This window comes from Triturus cristatus, chromosome 9 (genome assembly GCF_964204655.1).
Source record: "Triturus cristatus chromosome 9, aTriCri1.1, whole genome shotgun sequence".
Classification (NCBI taxonomy): Eukaryota; Metazoa; Chordata; class Amphibia; order Caudata; family Salamandridae; genus Triturus; species Triturus cristatus.
This window is the reverse complement of record NC_140592.1, coordinates 821,560,458-821,576,373: the sequence shown is the minus strand read 5'-3', so window position 1 is coordinate 821,576,373 and position 15,916 is coordinate 821,560,458. Positions and strand designations below refer to the sequence as shown.

Genomic DNA, 15,916 nt, shown 5'->3' with positions numbered 1-15,916 from the left:
ATTGAAAACAGAGGGCAATAAATCAGAGGAGTGAGGATCAGCAATATAGCAAACCTTGGATGTAGGGCTGATCTAGATGGGATGTTAAAGGCAAGTTTGGAAAATATTCTAAAAAAAAAAAAAAAAAAAAAAAAAAAAAGACTCGCATAAAGTCCGAGCTGCAAAGGAAACTGAAGAAGTCAGTACACATGCAGAGAAACTTTGAGAGTTCCTCAGTCTTCATTGCCACCCAGGGAGGACTACTCACTCACCCACCTCCACGAAATACTAAAAACAAGACAATTTCCATCATTCAGGTTGAATTATAAAAAAATATTTTATTTTAATCACTCTGTAAAATGCATTGATTTAATATAAAAGTTACTGTACACAAGACTTTACACAAACATTTACAAGTTACATTCATGGCTCATAGGTGGTCCTTAATGCGTCACTTCAAATAATGAACATTGATAACAGAACGCCTTTTCACAGATATCACCATCGCTGAGGGAAGAAAAAAAAAAGAAAACGTAACCTATTAAGACACGTGAATCCATTTTATTTAAAAAAAACACACCACACACCACTGTGAATTCAACAAAGCTGTGTGAAATAGTGGAAAACAACCAACATCTGTGTGGTAGGGGAATAGGAAGACAAAGTGCAGCCCAGCAAGGAAAACATTGGATTCACTCAAAGTGTAGCAAGATATGGAACAGGTAAATGGGCAATGCCAACATCTTTCACGTCCTAGATACCCCTTTGTACGGAGTAATCATTTCATCAGGCTTGTTATATGATGGCAATGCCTTCTGAGTCAGAGAGATATGAAGCGGAGAGCCACCAAAAGGTGAGCTGCCACAAATTCCACATCCTATGACACCATTTAGCTTAAAGAAAGTTTTCTAGCAACAGGGGCAAATCAATAAAAGCACAAATGCACCAAGAGTAGCAAAGTGGTGTACTTACTCAACAACTGCACACAACGAACAGGTCACCGCACTGCAGCAGCAGCAGAGTACACTGCAATTTTTGCAAATGAACCGTTCGCACTGTGCACAGGCTTCTTTATCACCAACAGATTTTACACAGGAAGAGCAGGCTCTGGAAACTCCCATAGGCACCCCTGCTGTGGAGAAAGGTGGCAGATTCCAAAATGAATCACATAGTTTCAAACAGGTAAGTGGCATACACCCCCCCCCCCCCCATGCCAATTGTCAGGCCCACATCCATTAACACCACAACATAGTTTGACAGAAAATTCCTCAATTGACTAAAATGCTTTAATCACTCTCCCTCACAAAACCCAAACTATCCACTGGATATTATGTGGAAACCCTCTGCCCCATGCACCCTACAGTTGCATAGGTGTGGAAGTTGCATATTGCCAACTACCATAATGGACCACCCAAGTATATCCCTTTTGGTGCTTGCGCCGGCCAATGGCCGACACAAGCACTACCTCAATGGTGCTGTGCAAGTCCATTGGCCAACACCAGGGAGAGCACCCCTTTAAACCTCTGATGCAAAGCCACGAAGGCTTCTTTTATTCTCCCTGGGGGAAACACGGAAGGCTTTCTGGGTTTCTCGTACACCCCCCCCTCCGCTATCTCTTACGCTAACACGCCACAAGGCGCTCTGAAGTCAGTTTTCCCCACCGGAGCCGAGAAAGCATCATGTAAGGCCGCCCTAGATTCAGAGGGGGAAAAAACAGGCTGAAAAGGCCTTCCCAGCTTTCAGTGAGGCATAGTTTTAAAGGGGAGAGTCTACCCTTTCAAACTAGGCATTCCTGAGATCCATGGCCAGCAAACCCCACTAGGCAGCAGGTTTTTTTGGAGGGGGGGGGGGGGGGGGGGGGGGGGCGCAACACTCTGGGTAATGGACTGGCCCCTCCCCAGGGCATATTTTTTTTTAAAAACCCAAACTGGCTTTTCCGGGGGGGGGGGGGGGGCGCCACAAAAGAAAAATATATATATCAAAATAAAAAAAAGTGGTGCAATTGGCAGGGGTCGGTCCTCCTGCTCAGTGGCCAACCCCGTGAGGGACATTTCTTTATTTTTGTAGACAGGCTTTCCCGGGGGGCCACCATAGCTATTAAAAAAGAGAGCAAGAGTGTTATATATATATATATATTTAGTGAAGATTCATCAACTGGCGCCAAAGTTATTCCAAATAGAATCGACGACTAGTCTTCCAGCGCTTCTGAAGGAGACCAAGTCAGTTGTGCTGTCCTTTTGCAAGCACAGTCTGTGCAGCAGGACACCAGTAGCAGGTTAGAGCAACCCAGAGAGCAGGCATACGCGGCCGCAAGCACAGACTGAGCGCTCTTGGCAGCCTCCCAATGTAGTTCAGCCCCAAATTCCGCCTTTCACTGGTGACGTCCATCTCTTTGTGGATGTAGTCTTCCTTGATGAAATTGTGCAGCACACAAATTTGCGTGACGAACAATTTGAGGGAGCATGAAGGCACTCTTGGGCCTCATTCTAGTGCACACAAGTGGACTCCCACTTCATATGGAGAGTTGAAGATATTTTTGGGTTTCATGGTTAAAATGGAGCTAGTGCATAAACCAAACTTGCTATTCTACTGGTCTACTCGCACGGTTTGGTTAACCCCATCTTCGCATCATACATGAGCAGATAATTTTTAGGTCTCGCCTGACCCAGCCAGCGCATGCGCTGGTGAGACTTATTGAGAGGGCTCCAAAAAGTGCTACCAGGCCAGCCTAGAACTACAGTGCATGTGTGTGGGCGCGCGCCGCGCCTTGCCGCGATTACTTTCACGGCCGCTTTGATGTTTGCTCGCGATCACTTTCACGGCCACAGGGCCGCTTTGCATAGCCAATAGGTCACGCTTTTGGGACCTTAAGTATTTAGTTATGCAACTGTTGCATGGGTAAACACTTAATTCAGCCTGTCGTGCAACATTTGTCTGCAAAATTTCCGGCGGTTTATACCCCAGAAAAGAATATAGCCATCGACGAGTCCTTGATCTTGTATAAAGGGCAACTGCTGATCAGTCAGTACATTCCGAGCAAACTCGCTATGGCATCAAGCTGTACATGCTGTATGAGAGCTCGACTGGCTAAGTGTACAGCTTGAGAGCGTATACAGGGAAGGACACAACTCAACCCTGTAGGTTGCCCTTCCACACTAGGTGTCACAGGAAAGACTGTATGGGAGCTTGTCCAGCCACTCTTTCACAAGGGCTATAACCTTTGTGGACAGTTTCTATACAAGACTAGAGCGGTTCAGTGAGCTCTACTGTGGCCTGCAGTACTATTCGTTGTTGCCGCAAAGGATTCCCACAGGAGCTGGTTTGCAAGAAGCTCCAGAAATCACAGAGCACTGTATTGCGTTCCAACGAACTGCTCGCAGTCAAGTTCTCAGATACACCCGACGCGTACATGCTCACTACACTCCATGCCGAGAGCACGTACCCTGTCACAGTTTGGGGTCAAATGGCCGAAGTCCACAAGCCCACCTGTAGACTTGATTACAACAAGTACATGGGCGGAGTGGACAAAAAACAGCCAGGTTCTTCAGCCATACAATGCGAGTCGTAAAACTCGAACTTGGTATAAGAAACAGTTTACTCACTTGATCCAGATGGCAACATACAATACGTATGTTTAGCATCAGACCACCACAGCAAGACTCATGCCTTTCCTAGACTTTCAGTAGTCCATAATTAAAAGTCTCACTGCTACAGAAGCAGCAGCCTCCCACTTCATGAGTTCTGGAGGACGTGGCAAGGCTGAAGGAGCGACACGGCTGATAAAATTCCTGTAACACCCAAAAAGGAGCTACCATGTAGTCGTAAACTGTGCTTGATGCAGGAGACTCGTGTTGACAATCCCCAGTGCCCAAGGAAGCCTGCCTTCTGTTTTCCTACTTGCTTTATGTTGCATCATACTAAAGCAAAATACTGGGAAATTGAGGTGGAGCTGCCAATAGGTAAAACTCTCAATTGGTGTGAATGGATACCTACTGGCTGTGGGCCATTCCTTCACTAGGCAACCAGCTGCAGAATATTTGTTCCTCTACTTCAGGAAATCATGGACTTCAACATCCTTGTCGGTTTTCAGAACGTGGTAGTTTAAATGTCAATTGACAAGTACATTATAGTCCCCACGCTGCACATACAGGTGGACAGAACATATGCTACATTGTCACGAAGTACCCTGTTTGTCAGAAAGTTCAAAGCCTGACTGGGTTTTGAGGTGCTTGCTAGGAAACTTAGGAATACTACACAAGGACCACCCTGATTGCCATTGAGAACCGCAAGTGTAAGACGTCAAAAAATAATATCCAATGGGATATTATTCACCAGCATTTACTTGTTTTGGAAGTGTGCAAACTCAATTAACTTGCATCAGAACCACGTTATTGAAAAGGGATACAAGACACAATATCTTGTATGAAGATGGTTTTCACATCTTTACATGAAGGTGTGAAAACAAGCTTCATACAAGATAGTGTCCTACACCCTTTCTCAATAACATTGTGTATAACGCAAGTTAGTAATTGAATTTTCACGCGGTCAAAGTAAAAGTGTCGGTGAAGGAGACCCACAGGACATCTGTTTGGCCTATTACTTTAGGGAACTGAAGCAATATACCCCAGCACGTTTGCCCTGTTTACAAAAGGTAGATCTGCTGCTCAGTTTGAGATATGGCCTACTGGGATACTAGGTTACTCCCCCCCCCCCCCTCAACTTGAATGGGTTGGATTTAGCAGTGAGCATTGATGGCATGCAACCAACGTTCAAGCTTCAAGTAGCTTGAAGCATTAATGTAGGGTCTCTTGACAATTAGACAGGATGAGTCAGGGCTCTGATGAGGAGAGGAACGGGTTGGAAAGGATTACGGTAGGTGCGCTTGCCGAGGAATATTGCAAAGGTAGAAGGCAGATAATAAAAGGTAGTACAGATACACATCATGGCATCATCTTTACCCATGGATTCAAATCCATTGCTGCCACTCACTGAAGTTACTATAGTACTCATGAGCCAATGCTGCTTGCCATGTTCATCCCCTGTCAGAACTTAGTAATGCACTAATCATACAGCAAACTAAACATCTGTCACTGCACAGAACGGTGGATTGGACATATGCTACATTGTAACAGACCACCCGTGTTTCACATTCAACAGTTCATAGTTTATGATGTTCTTTAGCTTTAGAAAATTACCGGCATGTTTGCCTTATTTTCAAAGCTAGATGTGCCTGTTCAGTTTGAGGAATGCCTTTGCGGCATACTCTGTCCCACCCCCACTAGCATCCACAAACTGGAAGGAGTTGGATCTGGCACAATGAGTGCACTAAAGGCACAAGAAACATGTCTTCCTGAGCCTCAAGTGGCTGTCATGGGAACCATTAGTAAAGGTTCACTCACATGTGTTAGGTAACGTTCAGGAAAAAGGAGGCGGAGACTTGACAGGTGGTAAAATGTAGTCAAACTCATTAGGTCTTGTGGTGTATGAAAGTGATGGGCCCTTGCACGGCGGCGGCATGTTTATGTGAGTACAAGTGATCTGGTTGATTGCACCTGTGGCTGGCGGTATGGAAGAGTGTGTGTGTGTGTGTGTGTGTGTGTGTGTGTGTGTGTGTGTGTGTGTATAGACCATAAAGTGGCTTTATGGCTCACCTTCTGAAGGCGTGGCTTCAATATATACTTTGAGTTTTGTGCTTTGAAGCTAGCATTTCTGGAGGTGCTAAATTCCACCAGTGTAAGTTGTAGATTAACTTTATCAAATTAGTGTCAGATTTATATTTGTGGCAGTTTATCGGCCTTTTGTAAGAAAAAATTGTCAATATGGGTAGCAGGGGATTTTGTGCCCTAGCTCATGCGTCACCTAGGCACACCTTCACATTCGAGTAGAAGACAACGAGGGTAGTACAGGGGTGAATGACTTTTTTCTTCTTCACCCAGCAGCCCTTGCAAAGCTCAAATTTAGCTAAAATTCAAAATGACCTTCACACTTAAGTGATGGAAAGCTCAGGAATCTGCGGCGACCTACAAACATCTACCCAGCGTTTCCCCAAGGTCTTCCGATAAGTTACCTCACTCGTGTGGGTGGCCCAAGCATCCACGACAGGCAAGGGCCCAAAACTTATTGAGTCGTCACCAAAATTGCCTATCAAAAAACAACCTGGATTTGCAGGGGGGGGGTGGAAGGAAGGATTAACCAGGGAATTTTGGCCCTTGGCACGGCGGCCATCTAGGGAAACATAGCAAATCCGTACATTTCTGAAAACTAGACACCGGGGGGAGGTTTGGCTTGATACCTACTTTTCCACTATTTTACCAAGTGAATTGCTGTATACCCGGTACACAATGAAAAACCATAGCAAGGTGCAGCCGAGTTATTGGCGCTGGGGACTGCAGAGTCTTGGTGAACCTACAAGTCCTATATACCCATGCAACTATAAGAGTCCAGTGGACAGAACAGTATATTGCTGGTAATAAGCGGTCAGACTTTAGGAGAAGTTACAGGTGAAAATGCAGACACAAATAGCAGTTCTCAACTCATTATGTTTTTATTTGAACTGTTACTTGCTATAGGAAACCCTTTAAGGATCTACACAAATGAGCCCTGGAAGAATTCAGAATTGTGGCGACTTTTCAGAAATATATAGCTTTCTGGGACCCATCATTGGTTATACATAAATTTTTACCAGTAACTGGAAGGTTGATAGCACAGAAAATATAGACTGTCCCACTAAAATGCCAAAACTGTAGAAAATGTTGGTTTTCTAACAAAAGTCTGCCAGTTCCTGAAAGCTGGGAAAATAGTGATGTTATCACAGCAAACGCTTTGATACCATTTGCAGAGAAAAAAAAAAAAAAAAAAAAAAAAAAAAAAAAAAGTTAAAATTGCTTTCTTCAGCACCTTACTCCAATTTTTACCCAAAATTAAGCTGTATTTTGGGTAACTTCTGGGTCCCCTCCAGTGGAATCCACAAACCCTGGATACCTTTAGAATCTTCAGGATGTTGGAAGAAAATGGCGCAAATTTGACGTTGATACCCAATGTGGACAAAAAATTAGAGGGGCCTAAGTGCGACATACCGCAAATAGCCCAAAAATGGCTCAGCACTGGGGGGTGGGGAGGCCTAGCAGTTAAGGGGTTAAAGAAACCTTAGTAACTTGGCTCTGAGCTGGAATTATGTCATCTGGAATAGGTATTTGTATCAGAACTTGGGATGTGTGAGTTCACTCTGTTTGCCTTGCTTACTGCTGCCAGCAACCTTTTTGCTGTACCTGCCAGCCTGAATAAAAGAATAACCACCACCTTGTTGTTTGTGTGGTTACTACATGAATTTTGGCGACTGGTTGGATGGGGTGGTGTGTTGTCACAAGTGGCAGAGCATGATAAAGTGGTTGTGGCCTTTGCTTCAGGCTCTTTGTCCCCGGAGATTTACTCTGAGCGAGAGCGTTAGCTTGTGTATGGGTCATGGAACATTTCCGAAAGTTCATTGGGGGTGGGGTGGGGGGAAGGAAGGAAAACAAATGTGTTCTTTGCTCCGACCACAAACCCTTAACTAAACTACTTACCACAGAGTGTTTATGCAGAACCTCTGCTAGGATACTTAGATGGCCCATGAGGCTCCATGGTTTTGTTTACGAAATGCAATATGTGCCCGGTGTTAACGCCATCTGATTTTCTCAGTAGATTATCCCTACCACTGAAAGAAATGGATCAGGATCCTTGGAGTAATTGTATTGCCAGCATATTTTCAGATACTTGCGCTTTGCGAATGGGTGTATGAGAAGGATGATACCTCATGTGCGGTGAAGTACAGGATCACTAATGGATGGTCAAATGACTGCAAGAGTAAATTGGAGTTCAGGGCATTCTGGGAAGTGAGGGACGAGGTAAGTGTGGATGATGAATTTGTATGCGGAGGGGAGAAAAGTATTCCTCCTAAAGGTATGCGACAAAAAATCATTTGCATTGGGCATGAAGGGCACCCTGGTGTGCCCAAGCTGAAAATGAACATTAAGGCTTTGTATCGGTGGTCCAGAGTAGATATGGAAAATGAAAGATCTTGTATGCAAGTTGTGAGAGTTCTGACAAGACTCAAATAAACACTCAACCCTCCCATGTCTTCCTTGGTTGCCCTAAATTACCTTGGGAAAATGTTGCTCTGGATATCATGGGACCTAGGGTCTGGCAGGACAGTTGTATTAAGTACATTTTGGTAGACTTTTCTAGATGGATTGAGGTGGAAGTGATTAAGGAAGTTGACACTGTTACGGTTATTAAGTTCCTTGAAAAGTTTCATTAGAGAAGGCTTTCCTGCTTCCATCCTTACAGATAAATGTAGTGTAAATGGGATACAAAAAAAAAAAAAAAAAAAAAAAAAAAGCGATCAACTGGCATTGAGCAAAGGTTTACAGCTTTGTACCACCCTAGATGCAATTCTGTGGTGGAGAGGGTCAGAGTTGTCACTGGCGTATTACAATTAGCTAGCAAGGGAAATAAAAATTGGGTAGATGAGTTGGATAAATTGATTTCATCTTATAGAATTACTGTCCATGACACAGTTGGCGAAAGTCCTTTTGGACTTATGAGAGGAAGATTTCCCTACTGCAAGATTAATCCTGGATGGGTAGGAGTAAAAGGTATGAATGGGACAGTAATCAAGTATGGGAGTGGATTTGACACTCAAAGCAAAAACAAAGCTTATTTTGATACCAAGCATGGCATTAGAGAAGTAGGTTTGGATGTCGGACAACTTGCAAGAGTAAAATGCATGGAAAATTACACTGTCGATTTTCTGAACCCAGGACAGTAACTAGAGTCATGCAGAACACTGGTTTTGGATGATGGTAGTGTTTCACAGGAGCCGCTTTGCCTTAGCATGACATCAGGTCTGTGTCTGAGAAAAATGTCAAGGTAAAGAGAAGGGGCGATTACTGGTGGATGGATTTGTTGCCCACTGGTAAGGAAAGAGGAGTTTGTAAGAGAGAATGTGATCTAAGGCTTTTGCCTTCTCCTTTGCCTTGTCTGGAGAAGACATCAGGAGATGTGGTTGCACCCGATTTGGGTAGTGTGCACGAGTGTGTTGTACAGGACACTTCAGCAACCAAGTGTGATTCTGGATTTCTTGGGGAGGCTGGCCTTGCAGAAAGGTCCGGCAGAAGTGGAAGACTTATCAAAACCCCAAAGATTCTTTCGTGTGTGAATAAACGTTTACCTTTTTTAGTTAGGTGATTAGTTCTTTGTTTCTAGTATAACCATTATGTGCATTTTTGCTAATGTCCTTGTTTCATTTGGTATTGTTTTCATATTTAAGGGGGGGTGGGGGGAGATGTGTAGTAACTTGGCTCTGACCTGGAATTGTACAACGTATAGGGTGTCATTATGTCATCTGGAATAGGCATTTGTATCGGAACTTGGAATGTGAGAGCTCACTCGGTGTTTGCCTTGCTTACTGCTGCATGCACCCTTTTTGCTGTACCGGCTAACCTGAATAAAAAAAAAAAACTACCATGTTGTTCATGTGGTTACTAGAGTATCCATGTTTTGTATCTATGAAGTCCATCAAATGAACACGAGGAACCATAGTTTGGTAAAGTCTCTTGTATGTCTTTGGTTGTGTGCGAGTTGCCCGGGTCAACTCGCGATAAAAAAATAAAAAAATAATACGTTTGAGAGAAAATGTAACTCCGTGGGAGGGAGCAACACGACTGACAAACTGGTAAACGAAGCAAGAAAGTGTGCAACAAGGAAAGCCAACCAACAGTAAATAATGTGTGGACTCCAAGCTTATCAATGTTCACGATTAATCACAACATGCTTTACGTTAATAATGCTGCATGCAACTGGGAACGTACCAGGATTAGAACAGCTGCAAATAGGACAAAAATCGACAATAACAAAGAAACCAAAGATTATCTAGCTTACGTTTTTCGTGAACATTTGAACCCCTTAGTAGTCTCCCATCGTGGCCGATTAGGGTCTGTCCTTGCAGTAGACCATTCACATCACAAGAATCACCAGTCTTATTTTCAGAGCCATGGTCAGGAGAATGGGGAATAGCACAGTTAACTGCTTTACTGCCATTCCACATGCGATCCATGTACGTCTGTGCACCACTGAAGAGAAGTTTCTTGGTTTTCTCTAGAGAACAAACAAATACATGAATCACTATTGTGAATTCCCTTGTATGGTTCTGTATTGCTTCGATGCTTCCTACAAGGACTTCTGGTGTGGAATAATAAGGCTTAAGGCAGAACTTAATCACAAGTCAGAGGTGCACCACCAGTCCCAGAGCCACCACATTTCCTTGCATGGTTTTTACAATTCTCTAATACAAACCCTGCTAAAGAGCGTTTTAGCCTTCTAGCCACGGCCTCATTATTGGCGATTTACCGTTTGAATGGGTGGTAAACGATTTCAGAATCTTGAGGTGGGGGTCAGCTGAGACAAAAGTTAGTAGAAAGCCTCTAGACCGTACCAGAAAGCATGTAGACAGTACCAGGCTCAAAGACACCCAAAGTTGAGGCATTAAGCAGTTATCTGTGAGATTCTCATTGAGTGAGAATCTAGGCCCCACCTCCATTAGCGTTGAAGCTCCAACTTCCCCATGATCATTTGTCCAAATGCTCTTTGACTATCTATCCCTTTACTTCAACTTCATTGCAAATTGGAGAGGCTAGTGCCGGTGGTGCAAGTAACATCAGGATGCTTTTCGAGAACAGTATGCAACTGGTGACATGAACAAGCTGCGAGAATGAAAAAGACTTGTAATAAATAAAAGTTGAATGAGACTGCCCCATCCCTTTCAACAGACACTTCGGTTAGGACGTACACATTCAGCAGGTTTGACGAGATCCAGGAACCTGAAGTCAACTAGGATACACAAGACAAATTAAACCATCACCCCTGCCAACATGGGGCGATTCATTAAAAGTTTCTTACCAGCTCTTCACTCGAGCTAATAAACATTTCCACGGAGGGTTTTTTTTTTCTTTCCCCAATACAATAGTTATCCAAGGTGAACGTGTGGCAGATAAAGCAGTTTTTGTTTTATAAGCATTAAGTCACCACCTCAACTAACGAAGATGGGTGTGCCCATTCCTAAAAGTAAAGTTAATGATTACTTCCGAAAAAACGAATACATGTGTAGTAAGGGGTGGGAGCGTGGACCAAATTACTCAACCTGCATGCAGGAGTTTTAAATACAAAATGAATTCTGCACTTCGAGGGCTATACATCACATACTCATCAAGAGCGAACGAAGCAGTACCGTGCCCTCGCCGAAAATGGTATTATTTAAAGGCCAGAAATCATTTTTCAAAACAAGTCAGACTATAAGCAAACCTAGTTTCATTCTATCTAAAGCAAAAAAATGGGCCAATAACAGTAGAATGTCTGCGCCCAAGGGGCATCACTGGGTACTGTTGTAGACCTCAGGACACTTCTAGTTAGCTGCATGTAGATTTATTGTAAGACACAGCGGAGTGCACACCTCGCCAGCTGACAGGAGGAGAATACTCCGGTACAAGTTAGAACACACATAGGTATACTGTGAGGCTAAGGAGGTAAGAATACAAATGAAGGGCTAATGACCACTGGCAGCCATGTTAAATGAAGAACTGATTTACAAAAGGTACACTAGCCACTTTGCCCCATCATGTAAAGCAACCTTCAGTGGTATTTCGCACAACCTCACTTAGTCCGCATTCGACGAATTAGCCCAGTTCAAATCCGCCAGGGAGGCCGGCACACAACAGAGCCCTTTTAAGGGACCGAACTCGGAAACTAAGGCCAATGCTCTATCGTCCTGCGCTTACCGAATATTTCCCGCTTGAAAAAGTCGCCAGACACACCGTCGCACAGCTGCTTCTGCCCCACGTGTGTTTTGAGCTGCAGGGGGCTGCAGCCGCCGAACGGATAAGATCGTTTAGGCATGTTTTACTGACTACGAAAACAAGCAGGATATTCAACCACGATGAGCTCAAATTCCAGGAAGTACCAAAAGCGCCCCAACGGCGGGAAACAAGCAGCCACCACCTTGCTAAGCACACAACCAGTCGGCTTTCACCGTAGTGCGGGGTGACGTCACAGCTCTTCCCAGCCAATGAACGCGGTATCATTTTGATAGATTTCTGATGTAAACTGTGAAGCACGTCGTTCTTCTTTTGATTCCTGCGCTGCTCTGAATTACAGATTGAGCGATTTAAAAAATCCCTCTGTAGAAGGAGAAGGCATTATTTAAACGGGAACCTAAAGTAAAAAAACAGCAACAAGAAAATTAAACGTTTCTTGTTTGACCGACTAACTTAATCGTCATCAGTCATTTGAAACACATTGTAGTATAATGAAAATGATTTCCACTTTCAAATGTAAAGTGGATACTTCCGTGCAATAATTCGTAGCTCTAATTGCCTACCTGCAACGGCAAACTGAAATTTCAACATGGCCGCCAACCAAGCTGTACAACCCTATTCAGGAATTAACACACCTGATTGAAAAACCAGCCCAAATTGAGCGGACCACACAGAGAGATGGATAAAACATTGGATTAGTAATGTGTTGCATGGTTTTTAAACTTGCTGATTGAACAAGTGTAAGAATCTTTACATCGCTCCTTTAATAAGTGTACGAATCTTTATTCAGGTGTGTTCTGTAGAATCCATGTATTGTTTAGATATTCTACTCTCGTCAGTTGAGCTGTTGTAACTGGCGAGAGGTGGATCACGTTTCTTCAGGCTCCAACCAGTAAAGTTTGAAAACTGCTACCTAATTCTGGCTTCCTTTACCACTATTGGCTATGATAAACAGAGAATAAACGTTTGCAATGCGTTCGATCTCGAATTTGTGAAAGTTAGAGCTATTGGCGTTGTAAATGACTCTCCTTTGGGACCTTTATATGTATTTAGCCATTCAGCATATTTTCCTGGGTGCTGCCACATTGTTGTTAGGCTGAGCCTAGCGGCAGCACGCATGCATTGCTCGCTCTGCGAGACTGCTGTAGTAGAGTATGGGAGATAAGCCACGCCCACTCTCCTCCCCTATTTTTCATTGGCTTGTGTCATTCAGCCCTGCCAAGTACCACGCATCAGGCGTGATGCTAACACATTTTTGTGTGGTGGTCCGCATCACTGCACAAAAATGCAAGGTCACGCATTTGACACCGCTGCCGGTGCAGAGGAAGAGACTAGCAGTATCGAAATGGCCACCCTGGCCAAACACTGCTGATGAGCAGGCAGCGCGACCGCATGCTGCTCTGGCAGAATGTAATGCAGTAGTGTTAAGTGTGCAAAGTCTATTGTGAATGGCAGGTCAGGAGTGTGGCGCCGACCACTGGTGGCTGTTTGCTGCACTAGCTGCAGCAAAGAGCGTTCATGATTAGTATAGCTGCTGGGGCCGGCGTTCACGTGACCTGGTGTATTATGTGATTGCAGGAACCAGAGTAGCCATAACTCTCTGAGCGCATGGAGGGCGACCGGCAGGTATGTGTTATAGTTTGCTGGGCCCGTCACGCCGCAGTCATGGTCACTACAGGTGCCTCCTGGATCCTGCGGTCTCTGGACGGTTAGGCAGGCCCTACACTCACGGCAGAGGCAGGAGCAGGTGATTGTCACAAGAGGTCCAGTCGGGGTAGCTGAGGTGACGAGCACGCTGCCGCTCACACCACCGCTGCCTGCCTCGGCCTCTCCGAGGTCACCCGGCCCGCCAGCCTTGGCAGCTGCTAACTCGCCCTTGTGGGCCTGCTGCCGCCCTGGAGCAAAGAGAGCTGCTGCTCACCATTCAACCGACTCGGGCCCGACCCTACCGGCGCCGCCCGGGCTGCTGCCTGCAGTTGTGAGAGCCCTTCTTTGCCTCCTTCTGGGTTTCTTCCCCCCCACCCCACTATTGCAGTCATTATTTTATTCTACTCGAGGTGAGCACGCAGCAGGTATACTGTGCCGGTTTTCAAAACAGATAGTCTGACGCTACTACAATAACTGGCTTTGCTGAAATTTACAAAAACGTTCTTTTGTTTGCTGTTGCATGGCGCGCACTATCAATGAGAGAGGTGCAGATCTGACTCCTCATTTTATTTTTAACTGTACGATCAGCTTAGAAGGGAAGTGGGTGCTTTAGTTTCTGGTGCTTTCCAGCAGTTTTAACACCTGGGTGTAATTGCTTATATTTATGTTTTCCTAGTCTTCATTGCTTGATTTTGCTTCCAAAAAAGTGTCTCTCATGGTGGTTGAAACGTCACTCATAATGACACTAAAATTATGAAAACGTCACACATAGCAATCTGAAACCCTGGCAGCTATGGTCATTGTCTTTCGTAAATGCTGCCTTCGGATTCGTTAATAGGACATGTCTTCATTTGTACCCTCCCATGCCGACTGGCTCTTTTACTTCAGTTGTTACACGGGTCCTGTTATTTAGTCTGTAAGCACTATTTACTTTATTGAGTTTCTCTTACTGCAGGCAGGACACGCGGTGCTTCAACTGAAACCGCTTGTGTTTTTTTAAGCAGCACGTCTGCCCCCGTAACACAGGCACCTGCTTTCAATCACTTAAACCCAGCATTATCTCGTGTCTGTTTCAACCCCCCGAAGTAAAATGGATTAAAAAATGAATAGCAAATTAAGTCATGTGAGTTCCAGGTAGCACATAATCGTGTGCTAATGGGCTAAAGCTGACAATAGCACATCTTTTTTCGTGTCATCTGTACCAATGCCACCTGACAGGTTGTTTTCAAAAGCCTTTTTTATTAACAACTACACCACCACAAATACCACCACCACCGCCAATAGCACCACCACCAACAACACCACCACCAACAACACCGCCAATACCACCACCAATTCCACTACCAATAGCACCACCAAACCACCACCACCACCATCAATACCACTACCTCCACCACAACCAATACCAACACCAATACCACCAATAATAACAATATCACCACCATCAGTATCAATACCACCACCAATACCACCACCACCAATACCACCACCTCCACCAATACCACCACCACCGCCAATAGCACCACCAATACTACCACTACAAACACCACCACCAACACCACGAATACCACCACTAATACAACCACCACCAATACCACCACCACCAATACCACCACCAATTCCACCACCACCATCAATACCACCACCATCAATACCACCACCACCAATACCACCATCACCAATACCAACACCACCAATACCACCACCTCCACCATTACCACCACCAATACCACCACCTTCACCATTACCACCACCAATACCAATGTCACCACCAATACCACCACCACCAATGCCACCACCAATACCACCAACTCCAAAACCACCACCAATGCCACCACTAATACCACTACCAATAACACCATTACCACCACCACCACAAATATCACCACCATCAATACCAATACCACCACCACCAATACCTCCACCAATACCACCACAACTACTAATATCACCAATACCACTACCACCACCACTACGAATACCACCACCACCAATACCACCAACCCCTCCAATACCACCGCCACCAATACCACAACCTTCAATATCGCCACCACCAATAATACCACCACCACCAATACCACCACCCCCACAAATACCACCACCAATGCCCCAATACCACCACCACCACCAATACTACCAATACCACCACCACCAATACCACCATTACCAGTACCACCACCACCAATACCATTATCAATACCACCACCACCAATACCACCACCACTACCAATAACACCACTACCAATACCACCACCAATACCACCGCCACCACCAATACCACCATCACCAATGCCACCAACACCACCACCAATACCAATACCACCACCTCAGTGCCTCTCGATCACTTGTAATAGCAGTGGCACTGTACGATGCCGGAGCTGCAGCCCAGACCATCCCTCCCTCCATGCCTGCCATAAAGCACAGCCCGCTCTGCAGCAGGAGGT

The 15,916-nt window shown here is 44.9% G+C and overlaps 1 protein-coding gene across 2 annotated transcripts; it reads right to left on the bottom strand.

Moving 5' to 3' along the window:
- Positions 1-297: 297 nt before the first annotated feature.
- SIVA1 (SIVA1 apoptosis inducing factor) lies at positions 298-12,111 on the bottom strand. Of its 2 annotated transcripts, none has more exons than XM_085626240.1 (4): positions 11,790-12,111; positions 9,898-10,113; positions 952-1,111; positions 298-486 (listed from the first exon to the last, which is right to left on the bottom strand). In XM_085626240.1, the coding sequence occupies exons 1-4, from the start codon at positions 11,905-11,907 to the stop codon at positions 423-425; spliced, it is 558 nt and encodes a 185-aa protein (XP_085482366.1). In that variant the 5' UTR covers positions 11,908-12,111; the 3' UTR covers positions 298-422. The 2 variants fall into 2 exon arrangements, with proteins under 2 accessions (XP_085482366.1, XP_085482367.1); XM_085626241.1 differs by having other exon boundaries at positions 952-1,108; positions 11,790-12,047.
- Between the last annotated feature and the right edge of the window lie 3,805 nt (positions 12,112-15,916).